The sequence below is a fragment of the Epinephelus moara genome, chromosome 20 (genome assembly GCF_006386435.1).
Source record: "Epinephelus moara isolate mb chromosome 20, YSFRI_EMoa_1.0, whole genome shotgun sequence".
Lineage (NCBI taxonomy): Eukaryota > Metazoa > Chordata > Actinopteri > Perciformes > Serranidae > Epinephelus > Epinephelus moara.
Genome location: NC_065525.1, coordinates 13,024,081 through 13,048,772, shown reverse-complemented (window position 1 = coordinate 13,048,772; position 24,692 = coordinate 13,024,081). Strand labels below are relative to the sequence as shown.

Genomic DNA, 24,692 nt, shown 5'->3' with positions numbered 1-24,692 from the left:
TGAGGAGACGCCGAGCTAGAGCAGGGGCTGGCCTTGACGGAGGAGGGCCATCATGACAATTTCCATAGTTTCTTTGTAGACGGATAGAGTAGAGATAGGAGAACACACGCTGCTCAGAGTCACACCTACAGACACGTCGTGGACTCCTCGTGGCTGAGCCCGGCCGGCATCAGACCACACACCGGACCGACAGACAGAGGAAGAGGAGACCGGCGACACACCGAGAAAGCGGGAAGCTTTGTGTTAGGAAGACGAAAGAGGAAACTCAGTCAACGATGTCAGGGTTAAAAAAGAGAAACTCAAATTCCTCCGCAGACCGGGAGGAGGACAAGCAGGTGACAGAGAGGATGCTGTCCCCGGGCAGCGGCGGGGAGAAGGGGGACTTCAACCAGGGTGGAGCACTGAGAAGCGACCCCAACAGCCCTAACAACGCCGTCAAGGGAGAGGAGGGTGAGGACGGGGTCGTCTTGAAGAGGACCATCACCCTGCTTAACGGCGTGGCTATCATCGTGGGCACCATCATAGGCTCGGGCATCTTCGTCACCCCGACCGGCGTGGTGAAGGAGGTCGGCTCGGTGGGTCTGTCCCTGGTGGTGTGGGCTGTGTGCGGGGTGTTCTCCACAGTGGGAGCCCTCTGCTACGCGGAGCTGGGGACCACCATCAGCAAGTCCGGCGGGGACTATGCCTACATCCTGGAGGTGTACGGCTCCCTGCCGGCTTTCCTCAAACTCTGGATCGAGTTGCTCATCATCAGGCCGTCCTCGCAGTACATCGTCGCCTACGTTTTCGCCACTTACCTCCTCAAGCCCCTGTTCCCCGTGTGCCCGGTGCCGGAGAACGGGGCGAAGCTCGTGGCCTGCCTCTGCATCCGTGAGTATCCGAGCCGTGCCATGCTACCGGGATGATGCAATTTTAAGTGTTGTTGTGTTGTTTGTTGTGTGCTGAGCTCAGGCACCGGTAGGAATGCAAATGAATTAAATGACACTTCCTGTGTGTTAGTGTGGGCACACACATGAAATAACACACTGACAATACTCACATACAACACTTTGAGTTTACATGAGCAGATGTATGACGCTCCACGTGTGCCATTGACACACTCACACGCACACATACATACATACACATCCACGCGCGCAGCATCAAACAAGGTGGTGAAAAATGACGCGTGATTACATCAGCTCGCGTGACGGTAAATGATGCTCGCGCCCACAACAAGCTAATTCTCTCATTAAGTGACTGCCATTAGGTGCAATTTATAATTTAATAAAAATTAAAATTAAAAAATAAATAATTTACTTGTACCTTATCTCATTTGTATTTAGTGATGTGTTTTATTTTAATGTTCTTTATTTTCTCCTCTATAATAATTAATTTATTTAAAGGGGAACACCACCAAATTAAGAATTCCAGTGTGTTTTTTCCATGGCCTTGGAAATTCAATATTTGTGAACATGAGCTACTCTCTCTCAAAGTCTCAAACTTGTAGGGTATAAAGTCTGGAGCTGCTCCGTATGGGAGGCTGATTTTGAGGACCCAAAGAATGTTTGTTTTCTTTTTCTAACCAAATGAGCTTTATTCAGTTGTAGTGTTCTCAGGTCTGAAACAGAAATGTACCCATATACTCAAAATATTCCCCAAGTGCTCTCATTGTCATCCAGAGCATCTTTCCCCATTCATTATCTATGGAGCAGCTCCAGACTTTGTACCTTATGACATCACAAATTTGAGGTTTAGCACTGTATTTTGTGAATTTGGGAGAGAGTTGGTCATTTTTACTAATATTTTTGGCCTGTCTTAGACCATATGAACAACATGTATTAATTTTAGAAATGGACATAGTTCCCCTTTAATTGTTACTTTCAAACAGAGAAACAAGGACGTTAAGCCCAGAGGCTGTAAGTTGCTTTTGTTATGACAAACTTTCTGGATTTAACAGAAAAGAAATGACTAATAGGGAAGCCGGATAGAGGGCTACGCACAAACTGATAGAACTGGAGTTACAAGCGACAACTGTGTGTTTTGAATATGAAATGAAATGTATTAAAATCTAAAGAAAAATAATTGAAAGTGAATTTGGTGGGCCCACTTCAGCATCTGCTGGATTTAATAGGTGAGATCTTCAAATTCAACAAAGAAAACCCTATATACCATTAATTATTTTTGTTTAATTATCACTGGGAGTAGTTAGAGTCCCTATTCGACCACTGTAGGCTACTAAATTATTATACAAATATATTATAAGAAACAGAGAGAATTTATCATTAATAATGTGTTTTATGTGTAAGTTAGTAACTTTCCAAAAAATGTGTGAGAATTGCTATAAATGTGATAAACAAAGAGGTCAGAGCAGAGCAGTCAATTAAACCTGAGTGCTGTGGGGTTGGGGTCAGTAAATGTTTTTTTTGTTAAAAAGTTAGTTCACAGTTAAGTGTTAGCTAAAAATGCTGGTAAATTTGCGTGTGTTTCAACTTGTGTTGTTTGGAGTCTTAACAAGATTAACCCCAGATTATTTGCTGCTTTAACTCAATAGCACAAGTCTCTGGTTGTACATGTTTTCTTTAACCGCCACACAAAACAAGTACCCCCTCTTTCACCTCATACGCTGCATCTCCATCTGAACACACGATTACACATACCATGGTGTACGCATGTATACTGAGTGTGTGTGAGTGCATGTGGTGCCAGCTAGTAACCCTAGTACCTAATCTTCAGATTGACTGAAGGCTAAATCCTGACTGAGACCACATGACAAAGCCGTAGACTGAGAGGCTCAGTAGTCTGTGTGTGTGAATGTACGCAGGCTTTTTTGTGCGTGTGCATGCCTCCGGTGTAAGCAGTGGGGTGGTCAGGGTCATTGTGGGGCTGAGAGCCAAATCTCCACACACACACACACACACACACACATGCATCTACAGCTCCATAGGTCCACTTTTGTGAGAGTTATTCTTCCAGTTGACCTGTTTTCTGTAGGAATTTGTGTAATTGAGATCAGAGCGTTCCTGCGTTTGCTTGCTAAGTTTGTGCATACATGTACACACACACACGCCCAAGTATAAGCCAGTTGTGTGTGTGCATGCCTGTGTGAATTTTGATGCCAGCCTCTGTGTGCATGTGTAACTAAGTGTGTGTCCATCCCTCTACTGTACTCTGCCTCCCTCTGTCTTTGTCATGGTCTCTTTAACACAGAGCCTCATTGTGCTCTGTCTCGTTTTTCTGTTGTGGCCCCGACCTGATTTAGGAGCTTTGAAGGGACCTGCTGCTTTAGTTAATCACTTTTAATGGTGTTCAAGGTTAGGTTAGAGGCCGCTTCAGCAACCATATGAGTGTGTGTGTGCGCACAGGAGGGGGTGGTTACCATCACGTACAAAAAGAGGGGTATAGTGGGAAGCATTTTTTTATTCCAATTAGTCTCTTTGAATTCTTCCCCAGCTCCCAGCGGGCTTTGAGAGCTGCAAATACACACATATGCATGCACACTCGCCGACATTACCTCAAATGTGAGTCAAAAATTAAAGAAGGCGCAGGGAAACATTGTTAAAAGCTATTTTAACATCAAAACACCTGCAGAAAAGTCAGTTCCTCGTGTGCCTAATAAAATATCCTTTGATGCACAAAGAAGATGCCGTGGTGGAATTCAGTTTGTACATTTTGAGTCAAATTGTGTTAGGGACGAGCTGCCTCTTAAAGATGCCGGCACTTGCAGTCTTTCTTCCTCTTATTCTCTGTCTTTATCTCTCTTTCCGCAGTCTTGTTGACCTTTGTGAACTGCTACAGTGTGAAGGCAGCCACCAGAGTGCAGGACTTCTTTGCCGCAGCCAAGCTCCTGGCACTCGCACTCATCATCATCATCGGCTTCGTCAAGATTGGCCAAGGTACTTCGAATGACCACGTACACTTACATATGCACTAATACACACATTCACAAGTTTTCATCCACGTGTCATCAACGTCTTTATTAGCCCCTTTCCCTCACCACAGGTGACCTATAAGCAACCTGTAAGAAAATAAAATAATAAAATACCAAAATCATGTTGAATTTAATGTTTTGCATTGTCAGCAGATTCAGATAGTGACACTATGAGCTTAACATGTTAACATTTAGAGATTTTTGTTGTCCAAAGTAATCATTTTAACTAAGTTGTAATTAAAAACACAACTGTGATATATATTGATGTGAAAAATATTCCATATTGCTCAGCTCTACTGGTACAGGAACTAAATATGATTTATTCACTGTAGTGCAGTTTCATTTCTGCACTGTAAAATCTGACAAGCCTATCTTACCCTAAAAATCTAGGGCACTGATTGCCTTGAAAAAGGTTCGTAAACATAACTATTAGTCTTAAGATATGTTTATTATTTAAAGTCTAATGGTTATGTTTACTTCTAAAAAGGGTCAATAATGTCAGCGATTAACTGGTTAACTGTTAATCGGTTACGCATGTTGGTACATAGGTTAATTTTTCTGACTCTTGATTTTACTGCACTGCGCACCACCCGGTCTGGTCTGGTGGGAACTAGCTAGCAGGGCTGCTCATTCGGCAATTACCACTAGTAATGCCATCCCGACCTGCCAGTGTTGCTGTGGAAACATTGTGCCCGTCTTCTGGGCTCCCCCAAGGTCGCCCCGGTGAGTAAACAGCTCAGTGTTGAGCTGCAAACCCGCTTTAGCATTGTTAACTATGTTATCACTGTTAGCTCTGTTACCACTGTTAGCAGAGACAGCATGGCTGGTGGTGCTAACATAGTGATCAAAGCTAAAGGGGTTTTGCAGCTCAAAATGAAGCAGCTTACTCACCAGGATGATCTGGGGGGATACTGGAGGGTGGCCAACATGTTTCTGCAGCGAGTACCAGTGGTAATCATTAAATGAGTGGGGCTGCTAGCTAGCTCCCACCTGACGCAGTGCAGAGTGGCTAAGGCTAGCTAACAAGTGGAGACCGGAAGCTGGGCAGTGGACACTATGTTTCCGCATGTTAACACACTTAGCCGAATGTCTGTTAGCAAAGCCAACGAAAAAATCCATCCTAAATAAAATTTCTTCCCTTTAGTGCAGTTTGATTTTTGTACTGGCAACATTATTCATCATTCACTTAACAGAATTTTATCATAAAACCAATGAACCAAGTCTCATATCAAAGTACACACCTTTGGGGCTTAACTCCTCTTTGTGAATGGTTTGATGTTTGTTAACACAGAAACCATTATTAAAATGACAGTTGGCTTTAAATACACACAGCACACACTCAGCAGACTTAGTAATTCATGCCCAGAGCATACAGCACAGTCAGTGCCACGCGACTTGAAACAGGAAGTTATTAATTTGACTCGTAGTTGTATTTTTTGTATAAAGCCTTCCTGCTGTGTGTGCCAGTCACCCTCATGCTCTGATGGGAAATCCTTCACTGAAATTATTTACTGACAGGCATCAATTTCTCACTGGTAGAATACATTACATCTGATGAACTTTTTGGTTTGCATGTGTTTCTGTGAAGCTAATTTATCCATGACAATCATCTCATATGCACAACACAATTTCTCTAAATTCAAAATGGACAATAACAGTTTTTCAAATTTCCCTTAGCTTTAAATAAGGAGATTTAGTGTAATCCAGGAGGCTATGATAGCATTTTCTCCTCTATATAAACCCCAGTCAACTCACATTTATGTTGCACTGCTTCTGACACTATATCTGATCAAACTCTGGCAGTGTAATCCCATTCTGCCCGGAGTTAATCCCAACCAAGCATATTATCTTTGTTCGATTCGAGTAGTGGATCTGTGGAAATAGCTGGTGTTTAGCTTCCTGAAGTCGGGCCGAACCCTTGGTAAAGGCCACTGGATGTTGTGAAGCGTAGCCAAAGACGGGAGGACAGCACAGAGACCAAACAAAGGCCCTTGAGCAGAACACAGCTCCTTTCATTGGAAACCTACTAATTAGCTGCAAGACGTCTGAGTCACGCAAACACTTGAACAGTCTATTTGATTGAGCCATTCACTGTAAGTCATCAGACCAATAAAGGCTTTTAAGAAGATTTATTATTATGACTAATACAGACAGGAAGTGAGCTCAGGGAATCAAACTCTGCCCTCTAGAGGAAGGCAGTGTAAGTCTCAGCCAAGACTTTGGGGCTCATTTGTGTCCATGTCATTGCAACTAGACTACTATAGTTTATAGTCATCAATATGGAGGGTGGCATAGCACCTGTCCGCTTCCTTTCCCGTCACAAAAACCCCTTTGAACAGGTAACTGCAGGCCTCTATCCTCTCTGTTGCCTGTGTTTGTGTCTGCTGCCAAGCCCTGCCGCTCTCCGGCTGGCTCTCTTCCTGTCTGTGGTGAAGCTGTCGGCTGCAGTACCTCCTAATAGAAAACAGGAGGACGGGGAAACCCAATAAAAAGTGGAGTCAACAAGCATGTGTGTTGAATGTGAATGAGTCTGTGTGAGAGTCAGACCAAGTCTTGCAGATTGAATATAATCACAAAGTAAATAGACACAGATTCGTAGCTGGGAGCTGATAGCAGGGTCCGCTCTGTAAGATTTATACCCGGTTTAAAAAATGTGGTCGTTTAAAGAGAGATGCCTTTGAGGACAAAAAGTGAGGAGTTTAAAGTGAAATGGAGTTCACCCAGACTGAGGGGTGATTGTGGAGAGCAGCACCAGTAACCTGTCTGCTCTCTCAGCTGAGTGTTTCCTCTGTCTGGACCTGTGACCTCTTCTCCTCTGTTCTCACACCGGACGTTAACCCCAGCCACGCCGTGAGATTCAGCTTTTGAAATCAGCAGTTTTCTTGAAAGTCTCACTTTAACTCGAACTGCAACACCAAACCTACAGTTTAAAGGTTAAAGCATCTGAAACGATCCACAAAAAAATTTAAAGAAACCAAAAAGTATTGAAGTGGTAAATGCAATTTTGATTTTTCATTATTGTGCCCATTTCTGGTTTCTGAACTTTAATTAACTGCTGCATGCTCATTCAGATGTAGGTCAACTGTAGGTATTCTGCCATTTACTTCTGGCAGCATGAAAGATGACAATGTCTTGCCTTACTGAAACCTGCTGACATTTTGTTTAAATACATGATTGTAAAAACCCACACACCAACATCCTGTAACTGGTGGCAACAATGGCTGCTGTTGCATCACCTCATGTTGCCTTTTGCCAAGAGCCGAAAAATGTAAACCTGAAGACCGACAGGACAGATTCAAGATGCTAGTTAGCCAGTTAGCCCATTACCACACAACCCCATGTTGAAAGAGCAAATGATATTTACTGTGTGCTAGCAAACAACAACACAAACCGTTACAAATGTGATGGCATCTCTTTATGTTACATTTATTTAGCTGATGCTTTTATGTGAAACAACTTACAATAAGTCTCCAAAACTGAACAAAAAAATGAACTGGACACATTGCTATGTGTATATATATATATATATATATATATATATATATATATATATATATATATATATATATATATATATTTTACAGCTGAAAGACAAAAGATTTGAATGACAGATTCTTGATTAAAGGTCGAATCAAAGTTCAGTTTTTCATCACACAAACGCAAAGTGGGTTGTTTGTGTGGAGGTCAAAGTTCACAGGTCATCAGCTGACTGGTGGGCAAACAGGACCGCAACACTGACTGGAATTGTTCAGAAGTGGTTCAGCAAGCGATGGAGTTGAGGGTGGAGGTTAGGAGGGAGGTTAGAGAGAGGGAAGGTGGGAGTGGAAGAGGTGGAAGAGGCATGTGGTTTCTGGAAGCTGGTTGCTCACCGGCAGAGATCAGTAGCAGACGGCCCAGGGACCACAGATAATATCATACCTGCGACAACATGTATATATATAGCGAGAGAGAGCTTTGTCCACTCAACTAAACAATATAATAAAAGATTTCTGTAAAATTGAAAGTGTGGCGACATTACAGATGATGTCTTTTTTTTAAAGAGTTGTTCATTTGGAGTTGGGTAAGCTTTATAAAAATGTTTCACCTCCAGTGCTGAGCTCACACTAGCAGACAGATGAAGAGGCAGGGAATTTTAGATGAACAGAGTGGCCTATTAAAGCCAGTGGGTGGTCTGAGGGGTGTGGTGACATAATGATAGTGAACCAGCTCTAAGTAGTCACACATTTTGTAGTTTAGCCGTGTAAAGAGCTGTTGGTGAGAGCAAAAGTTAGGAAATGGAATCAGAGAGCTGAACTCTGCATGTTGACTTTTTAAATTCAATATGCTAACAATAAACAGTTTTGAAAGCAGAAAAAAGTAAAATTTGTTATTTAACATGTTTAAATGTACCTCATCCCTAATGTCAGAGGCCTTGACACGCCATCGGAGTGGACTGGTGGAGTTTAATTAAGCAAAACAATTTGATTGAGCACTAAAATAAGAATTAGTGTTGATTTGTTTCTTTTTTTTTAAAGATTTCATTTTATTTATTTTCTAGTCAACGTCAGGCCAATGTACACCATATCAGTGACTGCAGAAATCATCTTATGATCTTTTGTAGCTCTGTTTTAGGCAGGTTTATCAGTTCGAAAAGTTAGGTCCTGATTTTTGGCTACTTTCACAATAGAGGAAATGGACTTTGGTGATAACTTGTGGATGTTCGTTAAATTGACTCCTAATTTTTTCGAAACAGATGCATGAAATTGGCGCCACTGTCCGCCCCAAAACTCTACAGGGGTCACAAATGTTACGCCACAGCGTCCTGTATGTCTAAAACCCAAAGTTACTGATCATTTACCCAAGATGACCTGACTATTATTTTTTTTTTCATTTTAAATTCTTTTGTCTGTTTTCCCTCAATTCCCGTGGTTTAAGTTTGAGCCCATCTGGACTAAATAACAAGCCTGGCCTCTAACTGATCCTCCTCCAGCGCTCCCCTCAGTAGCAGCAGGAACTGTACGTGCCGTTCATTCTTTGAGTCTTCGTAATCCACATAAATTGAGTGTAAACCCTGCCCGTCTAATATCTGTTTATGTGTAGCTGGAGCGTGGAGAGTAATTCTACTCATTTGTAACTCTAGTTGTTTACTGTGCCATTTCAAAAGTGAGCTTTTCTAACATATTTATTCCTAAATCTTTAACATCGGTCTTTTTCATCATAGTGCCTGTAATAACTGTTTGACTGGGGTAATGAGATTATCGAGATTACGTCAAAGACTCGCAAAGACTGTGTGGTTGTGTTTAGACCAACACACTCACCTGACTCGGCGTCTTCACTGCAGCTCTCTTTGGCTGCTGTTTAGCAGGCGGAGTGGAGTAAGTTTATTTGTTGGTCTGTTTTAGAGTGTTGATTTATTGTTTAACCAGATATCTGATTTAGAAAAAACAACAGAGACGCAAGAGAGAAAGATATAGCACAAGATCTTTATAAGTCACTTAATTTCTGAATAAATGAATAATTTGAAGAGGTGTATTCCAGACCAGAAAAGATGAGGAATTTAAACAATGGTTTACATGACAAAAACAATTCAGTATAAACAATTTTAACAATTTATTTTGCTTATTTTTTAATTTATATGGTGATTTTCACTCAGTCTAATTGAAAGTGGATTGTTTAAGTTAAGTTTAAAGAAGTTAATTATTTTCCCTGCACAGAGGCAGTCTGATTAAGTTATGGACATTAAAGGGTAACTTTGGTATTTCTCATCCTGGACCCGTGTTTTTGTGTTTAAATGTCTAGTGGGAACAACACTTTTTGAAGTTGGTCCTGTATTGAGCAAGAATGCAGGAGCCAGCAGCCACAAAACAGGCTGCAATATAACCACTTGGGGCATTTGTGCACCATCCATTTATGTGCATTTTTGCCACTGAGAGGCTCAGATTATTATTCTGTCTGTCTTGCAACACTATGGAAAAGATCACTACAGAAAAAGACCTTTTTGTTCAACTTGACACAGCCTACTTCATTTAAATAGATTAATTTTACCATCATATTTTCACATCTAACTGGGTATGGGTGAATTAACGGTTTATTTCAGCCAAAGTAGAGCTGGTGATTGTTGGAACAGTGGAGACATGAGACACGTTTAGGTAAATTTTATTTTGTTTTGGTGCCATTTTTGGTTAAACTAAGAGGATCGTACTCTTACTCGGTGTACAGTTGCCCTTTAATGTTATATTGTAGTCTGTTTCTTTTGCCGCTGCTGGCTGCAGCCCAGTCACTTCGACGCAAAAAAATATGTCCATGTTGAAAATTACTGAAGTTACCCTTTAATAAGAAATTGACTACAAGTATCTTTGGGGGAATTCTTTGTTTGAGCTGTGTACATTCGAGCATGTGAGTGTAACCACTCATTTTGCATGATCATATAGACATACAGTACAGTAGCTTCTGTCTATTTGCGATGGTGATGTGAGCTTGTTCTGACACCATACACACTCTGCTTATGCTGATCCATATTAAACTATTGCGTGCGTGTGTGTGTGTGTGTGTGTGTGTGTGTGTGTGTGTGTTCATGGAGCTGTGCAGCTCATAAGGTCAGAGTCTGCTGCTGTCTCCGATTAGAGAACAGTGTAATCTGATTAGCTCCAGTAAACCCCTGCTTTCTCAATCTGACACCTGCCCACACTGTTTGGAAGTGAAACACTCACAGAGACTGATCTCTTGTTGACCAGCCTCGTGAACTTACCTCTCATTTACTGCTGTTTCTTCTTTGTCGCAGTTCATCAGTGATGCAGGAATTTGATTCTTCATCTATCTGACATGAACATTTTTTATTTAATTAAACACACAGTTACTGTACACGCACAGACTAATATTTGGTTTCGCACTGCTAATTCACACACCAGCGCAGCTCTCCTGGAGGTGTTTATGAATGAGAGGTGTGTGTTTGTGCAGTGGGAGGGTTCCAAAAGAGACGTCTTAGCAAATAGTCTTTTTTTTTTTTTCCTGAAGCGGGGAACGCTCAGTTTTAAGAGTAGGACTAATCCATGTAATGCCTTGGTCTTTACCCGATCCATGGGCTCTTTAAACTGAACGTAAACTCAGTCACTGCTGAGTATGAACCCAAAGAACCCTAGATTTACTGTTAGGCTGAGCTCAATCCACATAAAGGGAGTTCTCTTGTCTCAATCCATCATGACCACACACTTTTGGCACAGGAGGAGCAGTAATTTGTAGTTGTAGCCCCTCCTCTCTCATTTTTACAGCAAGTACACATTTTGGGCAACAAGTAATCCTTTAAACTGTTTTGTTAGCTAAATACATCCAATTACTGTCTGCAACCCCTTCGAAATGACTCAACCTTTCTTATACTTAAAACTGTACATATGATTTTTGTTTAGGTTCTTTTGTCACCACATTTCGTTGATAGCATTTCACATGCTCAACATGTCTATTGCTTTAAACACAAGAGCTCATTAAGAGAATTTAGGTTTTCAGAGATAGTTTAAAGGTTCATCGTGCAGGATTTAGAGGCATATATTTGCAGAAATGGTATATGATATTCATAATTATGTTTTCATTAGTTGTTTTGATTACCTTAGAATGAGCCATTTATATCTACATATGCAGCGGGTCCTCTTTCACAGCAGCCGCCATGTTGTTTCTACAGTAGCCTAGAATGGACAAACCAAACCCTGGTCGTGTTAGCTGCTGTAGTTTTTAAGTTTTAGTCGCTAGATGCCACTAAATTCTACACACTAGACCTTTAAAAGAATACTTCAGACATGGTGGGAATTTAGCTTGTCTGTGTCCTTCAGAGAGTAAGACGAGAAGATCGAAACCATTCTCATATCTGTGCGATAAGTATTAAGCAAGTGCCACATGCTAACTAGCATAGCTTAGTATAAAGACTGGACACAAGGGGAAATGGCTAGCCCGGTTCACTGAGTGGTTCAAAAATACACCAACCAGAACCTCCAAAGCCGACTAATTAACGGAATGTATCTTGTCTGTTTAATCTGTGCGCAAACACAAATGTCATAATGTCAGGCTGTGGTTTTAGAGGGAGTTACTGGGCGGAGGGATAAAACTGTTGTTTGTCAAAACATCGTTACAGCAGCTAAAACCACAAATAATTTTCAGTCACTAATCAAAAGTCATTGTGCTTTCAAGTGTTAATTGACTCTATTAAGTCTTTCTAGTCCCTATTTTTAAATTAGGCCTAATGACAGGAACGCAGGTTGTCTTTCATTCACTCTTTATTGATGTGCACCTTTTGGATGTGTGTGTTCTGCATGGTGCATGCATATTTAATTCTGGGTGTGTGTGTGTGTCTCACTTTCACTGCCTGGCACTGGTATCATGTGACTGACTGATCGCAGCTCTGAGTGTTTCCTGACCAGTGTGTTGGTCTTTTATGCCTCCGCGCCGGTGGTTGAAGTAGAATTGAAACAGTAAATCAGTCAGAAAATTATTCTGCTATTTGCTAATTAATTATCCAAGTATTTCTTTAATAGCAAAAATGCCAAATATTCATTGGCTACACCTTCTCAGTTGCTTTTCTTTGATTCAGGACTCCAAGAATCCTTCAAAAGTCTTGAAAGGCATTTAATTAATTAATCTAATAATATGGCCTTATATGGTGTTAAATGTCTTCAGTCTTCCAAGAGGCTTAAACTGCTCAGACATGAAAAGTAGGATTTTATCAATCTTTTTACCTCCGCCAAGGAGGTTATGTTTTCCCCGGCGTTGGTTTGTTTGTCTGTTTGTTTGTCTGCAAAATAACTCAAAGTTCTGAACAGATTTTGATGAAATTTTCAGGATAATGGGACAATCGGTTGATCGGTTGAAGCAAAGTGGATAAAATAATAAAATGGCGGGAAATCCGAGCTGCTTGGCGGAGGTCTGCGCTCTCCGAGTGCTTTTCTAGTTTGTTCCTCACATTGCATTGTGAAATACCCAAATAATTGGTAACACCTTTTTTTAAATTTCTTTTTTTTTTTTTTTTTAAATAATTTACAGAATATCTCTCAATTTAATGCCACACAGATCAGAATAGTGAAATTAACAACACTCATTTTATTTGCAGCTGGGATGCTCAAAGCAGAGCATCCTCTGTCTGCTAGCTAGCTGTCACTATACCCTGGACAACATGGAGAAGTGCAAATTAAATAAAAATCTGCCATTGACAAAGACTTTGCGGCATGGCTGAAACCTGTACAAGGCAATGCATATGGTGTATTTTATATAGAAAGTTTTTCAAAAACTCAGCACAGTGGGAATCAAAGCAGTACAATCCCACATGCAGAGTGAGAAACACAAAATCGCCCAGTAAACAGTTCCCGTAGAGGGGTGTAACACATTTGTCGAAATGCACTCTCGGAACCCATCAGCTATCGATTGTGTTTTAGATTAGCTGAAATGACCGGCCCATGGAAGATAAGGTCTTGGATATCCGCTGGCTACACCAAAATATTGGTCTTTGCCCCAGGAGGCTTATTGTTGTCGGCAGATTGACTTGCACCAATCTGCCCTTTGAAGAATCTTTTTTTACACTGAGGAAGAATCCATCCATCATCTATTTTCTGTAACTTCTTATCCTGTTAAGGTTTCGGGGGACTGGAGCCAATCATAGCTTACATTAGCAAGAGGTGGCGTTGCCTGATTATTGCGGGGCTGAGATATAAAGACAAACAACCATTCATGCTAACATTCACACCTAAGGGCTAACCTGCATGCCTTTGGACTGTGGGAGGAAGCCGGAGAACCCAGAGAAAACATACGCTTACACAGGGAGAATATGAAAACTCCACACAGAAGGCCCCAAACCTGAGATGGAATCTGGAGCCTACTTACTATGTATGAGGTAACAATGATGTACCATCATGCCACCCATTGATGAAGAATCCACAATACAATTACTTCAACTTCAGTGCTTTTATGAACAAGTTGAAACAACCATAAGGAACCTCAGTTGTAGACATGTGCTTATAAATGTTACAGGCCAGGCCCCTGGGGACCCCCAGCACAGCTCCCCTGTCAGGCTGGTATGTGGAGCAGCAGCACTGACCAGGTGTGGCAACAGAATCTTAGGATGCTGTGATCACACATTGGCCTGTTTGTTGGGAGCACAGTTAGTCACACGGACAGCACAGTAGTCACGCCTTTCCCACGCTACACGGTGGCTTAAGGCTAACCCTCCCAGTACCAACACTGCCCCAGGCTGTTGGTTTAGCAACCGTCGCTGTGTCTGAGAATGTGTGTGCGTGTTGTGGGGTGCTGCTCCGTCAGGAATGTGGCGCAGATCTCCTCAAACCAGCAGCAACCTGGAGGTCAGAGAAGAGCGGCTGTGACCAAAATATCAGAAATTAGCTGATAAATTGAAGTGAAATACTCTCCCATCTCTCAACAGCTGTTGCTCTGCCCTTGAGCAAGGCAATAAAACTTCCCTCTCTTCCTGTGGTCCTTTCTGTTTGTCTGTTGTGTGATCCTTCCGTGCCTCAGGTCGATCCACGGAGCGGCGCCACAGTCTGGGTCACTTATTGACTGTCTCAGCCTGTCTTAACTCCATTACATTCTGCGGTCCTTCACTGATCCAAATACCGAGACAGATTTAAGCCGAATGTTTCCCCCCCTCTAAAGGCTTTTTCGGTGCGTGTTAGTGTGTGTGTTGGGGAACCACAGATCATTGTTTCATTTATTCTTCCACATTTGGGGTTCTCCACACTGGAGGGTAAACTTCCCTGCAGAGAAATATTGCAGACAGACAGATTTTTTTTTGTCTTAACCCATTTTTTCTCCCTGTTCTTCTCCAGGTGAAACAGATTCTCTTCTTCCAGAATATTCCTTCCAGGGGTCCAAATATGAGTTTGGGAGCATCGGCCTGGCGCTCTACAGTGGCCTGTTTGCTTACGGTGGCTGGTGAGTAACTGTTGACCAACCTGCGTGATCAGGTTGTAAGTCACCGTGCTGCCTGTTCGTTTTCCAGTTTCCAATATAGGATCATAAAATGATCGTCCTGCTGAATTGGGGACCCCTCATGGTGGAAGGATGGAAATGAATACGTGTAACCATGATTCATTACTTCAGACTTCAGCATTCTGTTAATCAGTAATATAATGTTATCATCAAGATAAGACTCCACTGAATGTCCATGAGCCATAACATTGAATTATCACCCAGCCTACTTCCTGCTTGCTTGCTCCCCTTGTTAGTGATGAATGAAACTAGATTGTGATCAATTAAGTCGTTGCTTTCTACTGTTTGTCTTTACACTGTAAAAAACAAAAAACAAAATGTCTTTCTTTGTCTAAATAAAGTAGATCATTTTGGTGTTAACCCTAACCCCAAAAAGCTCCTGTGTTTTGAATGCAATTTGGGAAAACACAACTTATCACTCATTTTTTTCCACTTACAGATTACTGCAGAACAGTTTTACTTGTACAGTTTGCATTATAGCTGTTACGCTGCTATGCACTATGTCTCTGATTGTTGTTTCCTCTGCTCACAGGAATTACTTGAATTTTGTCACTGAGGAGATGATCGAGCCTTACAAGTGAGTATTAACAAGTTGAATTGTATTTTTTATGATGAAGTACGGACTTGTTTGCTGAAGAGTGATTCAGAGCCTGTATTTGTGACTAAGAATGTTTGTGTCCTCCTCAGAAACCTTCCCCGTGCCATCATCATCTCTCTGCCCATAGTGACAGCAGTATACGTTCTCACCAACCTGGCGTACTTCACCACCCTCTCCCCTGAGCAGATGCTCAACTCAGAGGCTGTGGCTGTGGTGAGTGCACACACTTTCTCTCTACTACTGCTGCTTTCTTTTTATTAAGGCTGCCAAATACAGTCAATACGTTTTTACTACCTATATAGTTACCTAAGTCAGTGTTTCTCAAGTGGGGGTATGGGTACCCCTAGGGGTAATTCGGAGTACTGCAGGGGGTACTTGAGATTAAAATATCAGTCATGCATTATTATTGAAATTATTACACTATAATAAGTTTGATAAAGTGCATTTTTTATTTAGTGTTTCTTTTTTCAATGTCATCGTTAACTGCTGTAAACTGTCAACTACTGCAGCAAATGCAATCATGTTCATGTTTGTCAGTTTTAATATTATTACAAAATACCATCAGTATCAAGAAGAATATGTTTTAATGGGATTTACCTCATTTTATTGTTCCTTTTTATATGGGCTCTTTCTTCTACAAAAATGCTCTGCATTGGTCAGGAGGTACTTGGCTGAAATAATATTTAAAAGGGGGTACGTTACTAAACAAAGTTTTAGAAACACTGACCTCACTCATAGCTCTTTGGTTTCCCTCTGGATATACAGTGGTACGAGCAACTTTATGCCGCTGACAAATATTAAGGCGTCTTCACAGTATTGCCCTATTGTCCAAAACACAGGAAGCTTTCATAGCTTATTACGCCATTCACTTCTATTGAAGCCTCCTCTGTCCGAGTATAAAGTTTTTCACAGAAGAGCAATATTTTGCCAACAGTTATTAAACAGGGGTAAATGGTACAAATATATCTTTTAAACTGTGTGAACCTATTGTTGATGAATGTTGCTGTGCCATGTCCTGGTGTGATTGGACTTGGACTTGCTACTAGACTTATTATGACATAATACTCTTTGCGTGTGTGTGTTCGACAGGATTTTGGTAACTACCACCTGGGTCCGATGGCATGGATCATCCCTGTGTTTGTAGGTCTGTCCTGCTTTGGATCTGTCAACGGCTCTCTGTTCACATCATCCAGGTAAGACACACCAAATGAAAATCCATTTAAATACGTGTAGACCATCAAACTGGGTTTGGGGAAACAGTGAGAGCTCAAAAACACCTGCATAAACCGTAAACTGTAGAAAATGATAGATGTAACCACTGTGACGTCAGCCATTGGTTTGTGGACTCCTATTTTGAAGCCTCAAGTTTGGCATTTTGGCTGTTGCCATCTGGGATTTTTGGAGCCAGAAGTGACCATATTTGGACAAAAGGGTGAAGGCAACCCAAAATGTGGGTGAAGTCAACCCTAATACTGGTTGCTAGCTTATTTAGCACAGTGGACTTAGAGCTATTTTTGACTGTGATAATGCAAATGCTAATTTTTGCTAGTGAAAAACAGGCTTGAAACCATTAAAACAAAATGTACTTCCTGGAAAAACTGAAAATCCGATCCCTTAGGGGGTCATATAGTACAACTAAATGCTGAGCAAGACCTTTTTTAGGTGACTAAAATGTTACAATTCATCTTCATGAACTGAAAAACACTTAAATAGTGAAAGCTACGACTAAGACCATACTGGGGGGTCTCACTATGGTTACGTTACTGTACCAATGCTGTGTGGCTTCAAGCACCTTAACTTGTGGGTCTTTAGAGATTGACTCACTCTTGGAGCCAGCCTCAAGTGGCCATTTGAGGAACTGCAGTTTTTTGCATTTTCATGTTTGTTTCATTTTTCAGCCCTGGAGGTTGCCTCTTAGCATGAACACATAGAATCAGATCATGGCAACAAAATGCATTGTTTGGAATCACGTATATTTACATACTATGTATCCGTGTCTTTCCTTTTCTCTCAGGCTATTCTTCGTGGGTGCCAGGGAGGGTCACTTGCCCAATCTGCTGTCAATGATCCACCCCACCCTGCTGACTCCGCTGCCCTCACTTATATTCACTGTATGTGCTCGTAGTTTCTAATTTACAGTCCACTAATGCACATTATCTTACACTATGTACCCTTGGGTCTTTACAACAGAAGGGTACCACTGCACTGATTTTTAGTAGTAATGGAGTATTAGGAAAAAGCTGCTGTGAGATATGTGTAGATATAAAGCAACAACAACAGCATAATTTTACTAGAAACATATAACTGTTTTGCTGCTGTCTCTCACACATGGCACACCTAATTACTTCTCTCCCATTCTCTCCAGTGCTTGATGACGCTGCTCTACGCCTTTTCCAACGACATCTTCTCCGTCATAAACTTCTTCAGCTTCTTCAACTGGCTCTGCATCGCCATGGCAATTGTTGGGATGATGTGGCTCCGTTATAAGAAGCCAGAGTTGGAGCGACCAATCAAGGTTAGCCAAACTTCATGCAAGAACATAACAAAAGAAAACAGGTCAGGTTCATGGATTTTTTCCTGATTTGTCTGATGACGTTCATAGAGGGACATGAACGGACGGTTGGAGACGAGTGGACACGAAAGTTTCACTAGGTCTTTGTCACTTTCGACTCCCGCTTGAGTTAGCTTTGGCAGCGCAAAATGTTTCTTCTTTGTCTCATGCGACCAACAAAGATCCATTCAGCAGAGCTCAGATGAATAGAGACTGATTGCAGATTAAAGGACAGAAGAGAAGCTGGATGCTTGTCAGCTGGTGTTGAGGCCGGCTGGGTAGTAGTGTGTGTGTGCGTGTGTGTGTGTGTGTGTGTGTGTGTCTGTGTCTGTGTCTGTGTCTGTGTGTGTGTCTGTGTCTCTGTGTGTCTGTGTGTATGTGTGCGCGAGAGGAAGTGCAGTGCACTATGCCTCCTGACTGGACCAGTTGCTGTAGGACTCTCCAAAACACAGAACACCATTGTGCCTTGTTGCACTTTGTTTGAATGTGAGTGTGTGAGCTTTCACGTGTGATGTGTGTGTGTCCCTTATTAGAGCCTGATGGCTGCCCTGGCTCTACTCATCTGCCCGCTGGCATGATGTTGTGTGTTGGTTAGAGGTGGAGTCTGTGAGCGCAGTGAAGTGAAAGAGGCAGATAGATCTATTGGCCCAGCACTATGTGTGTGTGTGTGTGTGTTTGTGTGTGTGTGTGACTGAGTGGTGGGACAGTGGTGGCACTGTCTCACTGCTGACCTCTATCTCTCTCTTTCACTCTCCCACTCTATTTCTTTCTCCTTTCTTTGTCTGTCACATTCCTGCTGTTCAACAGATCTGGAGCCGAGCCGCCGGAGAATCGCGTAATTAGTTTGACTCATTCATCTGTTTGGTTAAGACACTGTTCATCAGTAACCTGTTAGATTCATGACACCTTCAGTTCAGTCTACATGCATAGATGTATATAGTCACCTGAACACACCACTCATTAGTGATTGTTGGGGGCCTTAATCTGCTGCTATAAGAGCCTGAATGGAGCCTGGCTGCAGCCTCCATTCAGCTTCAGAGCATTAGTGAGGTCCATCACTGATGTTGGGCGATAAGGCCTGGCTCACAGTCGGAAGTTCAACTTCATCCAAAATGACGCATTGAATGGAGTTAAAATCAAGTTCTTTCACACCTGACTCAGAAAAGCATTTCTTTATGGATCTGGCTTTGTGCACAGGTGCCACAGGAAATGGCCTTTCCCAAACACAAAGTTGAAAGCACACTTTTGTCCAAGATACAATTGTATTCTGTAGCATTAGGGTTTACTCCCATGGAGCTATGGGGTCCAGTCCAAACCATAAAAAATAGCCCCAGAAACATGCGGACAGACACAGTGCTGCAATCATTATTATAATAGAAATGGATCAAGTCTGTACAATGTGAAGGGGTCGCTCTTAGTGACAAACCTGCAAGTAATAATCACTAGCTCTGCAGTTCCCCCTCGAAGTTTTAGCAACTTTCAGCTCATTGTTTTGGTTTCCTGCCTCCCACTCAACCATTATCCTTCACTTTCATTGTGCAATTTTTGTCTCTCTGTACATGACCTGCCAAGCCCCAAAATGCAGGCAGAGAAAGTTGGTGACTAGCTGGTAAACACAGTGGAACATGTAGCTGTGAAAGCGCCAGGTATTTTTCTGGCAGTTGGAGGAGACAAAAACTGAGCAAAAAGGAGACTTAGTGTTGGACTTAGATTCAGCGGTGGCCAGAAACACAACCCCAAATGAATGTGAATGTTGCTCCTTGCTTCTGGGTGGCATCACCTCAGTACTGGTGATATCTCATTGCAGTGTGCTGAGCAAAGATAAACTAGTGTCAAGGGAGAACATGATAGGACACTATGAGGACCTGTTTCAGCAATGAGACAGATTTGTTTAAAACAAAATGTATAATAGATATATTTAATACAGAGCTCCAAGGATCAAATAATCCCTTTAATGGCACTGTAGCTGTTAAAGGAATAGTTTGACATTTTGGGAAACCCTCTTATTCACTTTCTTGGCAAGCGTTAGATGAAAAGATTGATACCAGAGCCTAGATCCAGCACCAACAGCTGGTTAGCCTAGAAACAGGGAAATAGACAGTCTGGATCTGTGCAGGTGACAAAGTTCACCTACTGACTAAAGCTCACTGATTTTCTCATATCTTGTTTAATTAATCTTAAACATGTTTGATTTTACGTGAGGTTCTGTGCCACGAAGTTACTGCACCTGGTCTAAAATCCTGTCTTCTAATTTAACTCTCGGCAAAGAGGTGATTAATGAAAATATCGAACTGTTCCTTTAAAGGGATAGCGTTGATTTTCTTTTTCAGTTGTATGAAGCACTTTTCCATGGTCAGTGCATTACCTACGGTAGATGTCAGTCGGCAAGGCCCCAGTTTGGAGAAGCAGCAGGAGCACAGACACTAAAGAAGATCCAAACTATTCCTTTAAGACAGGGGAGCTTTGGAACTTCTCGCTTTGACTGATGAGCTTGAATTCTTTGGAGTTTCTGTCAAAAATGCCCTCATCTTTTCCCTGCAGGTGAATATTCTGCTGCCAATAAGTTTCGTGCTCGCCTGCCTCTTCCTCATCATCGTCTCCTTCTGGAAGACTCCAAAGGAGTGTGCGATTGGCTTCGGCATCATTGCTACTGGAGTTCCCGTTTACTTAATTGGTGTGTGGTGGAAGGGCAAACCAAAGTGGATGGTGAATGGAATCTGTGAGTACAACACCTGCATCTTTGCATGTTTCTGGAACTGTTCCTTCACTAGGCATTGTGGGTAATCACCTCGGGTGTGTGTGTTTTTCAGTTTCGACCACAGCCTTCTGTCAGAAGGTAATGGAAGTGGTGCCTCAAGCGACCTAAAAGGCTTCACTCTTTACTACTGCCAGCCGCCGATCCAGGTTGCACCAACAGTGATCTCTGGGCTCTGACATCACAGCTGATGAAGTTGACCTCTGTTGACCCCTCTCATCCCAATCTCTCTCTCTCTCATACTACACACACTCACATACACACACACACCCTGTCTGCAGGGTGCTGATAAGGACCTGATGAAGACAGAAACATGCAGGCGTCTGAAGCTACTGTGTCTTAGCGGTCCTCAACTTTTTTTTTGCTGATATTTTTGGGTTATTGTTATTTTAATATCTTTTGTAGGCTGTTACGCGTTGTTTTTCTATGATGCATTTCAATGAATTGTTTTTACTTTTCTTTTGTTTTGTGAATAAGTTCATGTAAAATATCATCCTTATGAAAAACCTGTTGTATTTTGCAAACTGTGCCTTATGTGGCAAATGAAGGTGTAACTGTCAGCTGTTGAGCGGGAGTTGTTGGTGGTGTCTGAGGCTGCTGTCGGCCTTGGCTTTGACCTACAAACAGCTGCAAACAGAGCTCTCTCGTGTCTAAAACCTTTGTAACAAGGAGCTTTCTTAAAATCCTGCAAACATCCGCTTTTAATCTCCTGGAACCAACTTTTGCTGCTAAGTCGGAGTTGGGTTTGTCACTGTTTGTCAGATATTCATTAAGCTTTGCATTGGAAACCTTTGGTGCTGCAGTCATTACAGTTCTCTAGCACTTTCACTGTTGTCTGTTGTTGCTCGTTGGTCGACGGCGTGGCATATCAGTCACTGTAATGCCCGTAACCCCCAAGTGTTGAGTTGTATTCCTGTTCTCTGCTGTTTTTGTGACCCAGTGTGGTTTTAAAGTCGTCTATGCTGCTGTACGAAGCGAGTGAAGTTGATTGAAGATCTTGGTGTGTTTTTAATTTTCTCATTTTTACAGTAATAAGACTCATTTTCTGTGGCTGAATCCCTCAGAGGAAGAAGGAAGACTTATAGAAATTTAAAATTTCTGCTCACTCATGTTTTTGTTCAAAGCCCTCTTGCATTACATATTTATGTCTAAAGCGTTACAGACCGGCATACTGTGAGCATACTGTGTGCAGTCTACTGTTGTCACTTCACAAGATTTCTGGGTATTGGAGTTGCTTTGCTCTTTAGATCATCACATGGTCAGATGGACAGAGGTGCATACACCAGTATGAGAGATTATATTATGACTACCATTGAAGAGTGGGTCCAGATTCAAAGTGTGTGGTATTGTCCCTGCTGTTGGTTATTTTTCGGGTCAGCGATCTCATTTTCACATAGGGGATCAATATCTCAGCGTACTGAGCCCAGCTCGTAGAGCGTCAGGTTAGAGCAGAGTGACAGAAAGAAACTTGATGCTCTTTTTAGTTTTGTTGATATCTGGTGCGTGTGTGCGTGTGTGCGTGTGTGTGCGTGTGTGTGTGTATTTCTACATTGCGGACAGAGTCAGTTTTTTTCTGTGTTCTTGGACTGGTGACAGGCACTGCTGACATTTTCATTTAAACAATTCACACTTCGATCTTCTGTTACGTTCGGGGTGGGGGTGGGGGGTTGAAGTACAGAAGAAGTACATTTTCAGATCACAATATCAACTGCTAGTTTTTACTTTTCATCTTCATGTTTTGTTTGTACTTACTTTACAACAACAGTTACAAGAAAAGTTGTATTAACGTCAATCCTCCTCCTGGCAACGGACCAAAAGTACACATTACCGCGGCTATGTCGCCATAGAGACAGCGCAGGTGGATGCAGCGAGGGGTTAATGTGTATGTTTTAGAGGTAGAACCTTTCTAACACTCCAGCCATCGCACAAAGCAGATGGGGAAACTAACCTGAATAGGACTGTAGAAAGTTTATTTATTTATTTTTAGGAAACTTGTTGTTGTTTATTGTTATTAGTCCCTCTAATTTGTTTACAGGGCATTTTGTGGAAAGTGCTTTACAAATAAATCTTGAGTTTTTTTCCACTTTTGTGTTCTGTTGTGTTTGGTCATTTGTTCTCCTTAATTTTTTTAAATTTTAATTTTATTATTTCAAATGTGATTTAGAGGCAACTAAAATCAATTAGTGAAAAAAAAGACAGCCAACCCACTATGTGGTGATGGTTTTGAATTTGGTGTTTATTTTAATTAAAGCAGCTCTTATTGATATTTGAATATAAACAATAAATGGAATGAGTCTAAGTAATGTGAATGATGTCACTTGTGACAAACCCACAGAAAATTAGCAACCCAGCTCTTCAGTTCTTAACTCTACACAGCGTTAGCATTTTTTTTAGCTCATTGTTTGGTTTCATGCCTGCAAACGCACTGTTTTAGTTCAATGCACGGACTGTATATAAAGATAGACGACACGTCTCCACTTGCTCCCTTGGTACAAAAGTGAAGCCAAAATATCCCGGATACAGACGCTGCTAACTTGCCCTGGTGATGTCATTAGGAGCCAAGGTCTGTGCAGTAGCGATCTCTGCAGTGTCATGTTCTTGCCCAAACATCCGTCCAACCAATTGTGAGCAGTGCCATTGATCGTGGGCACACTGATTGGCACACATAGCTATTAATTATGATGTGAAATCCCCTTTTATAGCATCAAATAATTAAAACTTAACTTATCAGAAAAAATGAGCAGTTGAACACATTGCTACGTGATAAGAACTACCTCAAATGACTGAATCCATTTTGGGGAAACATTTATTAAACGTCTACTTTGATGTTTTAGTTTGGCCCATGTCCAATCCGCCAACACAGACGGGGCTGAGATTTATGATCTACACTGCAGCAAGCTACCACGGGGCGAACAATGTTTTGGCTTCACTTTTGAGGAGCCGTCGTGTCGTCCTTTTTTTTTTTTAACAGTCTATGTTCACAGCTCACTTTAACCTTGTTTTCAAAGTAAAATCTGTGATAAACCACTGTATGCTGACTGACTACCACCAAACAGCAGAGGTGGGAGTAAATCACACACGGGCATGGCACAAGCAAGTCTTAATTTTCAAGTCTCAAGCAAGTCCCAAGTTACTGAGGTGCGATTCAAACAAGTCAAGTCCAGTCCCAGCTTTAAGTCAAACAAGACAAGTCATTGCTCAGGTCAAGCTAATCACAAGTCTAGTCATACGTGGTGATTCAAGTTAGCTAAAAAGACACATTCCTGCACCTTTCTTTGTGGGTTTTCTAGTGATGTATGAAATTGAATGTTGTAGTGTTCGTGTCACTGATTGTCGAGCTGCAGACCCTGCATACTGCTTTTCTCTTCTTACTGCCTTCATTGATAACATAATCCTTCAATCTGAACTTTATTAAATTAACACTGGCCCCCTCCATGATAGCTACCTCATATGTTGGTCTCTGCTTGTCTGCTGGGTCCTAGTAGATCGCCATGTTTGCAAACATTGCACAAGAAATTACCCAATCATCCTTCAAAAACAAATGTAACTTCTAAGTATCTAGAAAAATGCATTCACTAAAAAAAAAAGAGTCAAGTCTTTGAGTCGTCTGTCTCAAGCCTGAGTCAAGTCTCAAGTCATACATACCAAGACAAAGTCGAGTCTTTATCAGTGTGTCATGTCGTCCCATTTGCACTTAGCTCTGATTCAAGTCAAGTCATACGACTCGAGTCCCCCACCTCTGCCAAACAGCATACTGATAAAGTTAACGGCTAACTGATAAACATGTTGGAGCAAACAACTAAAAGCAGAGTGAATACTGGACTTACATTTGTCTTGTGGCCAGAAACAGGGCTCCAGACTTGTGTCTGATGGAGAGGTAATAGTTCGTTAACACATTAGCCATCGCAGCCTAACAAGC

General features: G+C 41.8%; 1 protein-coding gene across 1 annotated transcript; it reads left to right on the top strand.

Annotated features, from left to right (window-relative positions):
- slc7a5 (solute carrier family 7 member 5) lies at positions 1-22,856 on the top strand. Its single transcript, XM_050073403.1, has 10 exons — positions 1-870; positions 3,750-3,875; positions 14,707-14,812; positions 15,402-15,446; positions 15,557-15,680; positions 16,557-16,660; positions 17,482-17,578; positions 17,833-17,982; positions 20,560-20,737; positions 20,829-22,856. Exons 1-10 carry the CDS (start codon positions 276-278, stop codon positions 20,882-20,884), a joined length of 1,581 nt encoding a protein of 526 aa, XP_049929360.1. The 5' UTR covers positions 1-275; the 3' UTR covers positions 20,885-22,856.
- The last annotated feature ends 1,836 nt before the right edge of the window (positions 22,857-24,692 follow it).

What these genes read in the sequence shown, in the direction of transcription:
- slc7a5 (XM_050073403.1), top strand. Translation starts at nt 276, where the DNA reads ATGTCAGGGTTAAAAAAGAGAAACTCAAATTCCTCCGCAGACCGGGAG. An exon ending in ACTCAGAGGCTGTGGCTGTG is followed by an intron (nt 15,681 to 16,556) that starts GTGAGTGCACAC and finishes TGTGTTCGACAG; the next exon opens with GATTTTGGTAACTACCACCT. An exon ending in GTGGATGGTGAATGGAATCT is followed by an intron (nt 20,738 to 20,828) that starts GTGAGTACAACA and finishes TGTGTTTTTCAG; the next exon opens with TTTCGACCACAGCCTTCTGT.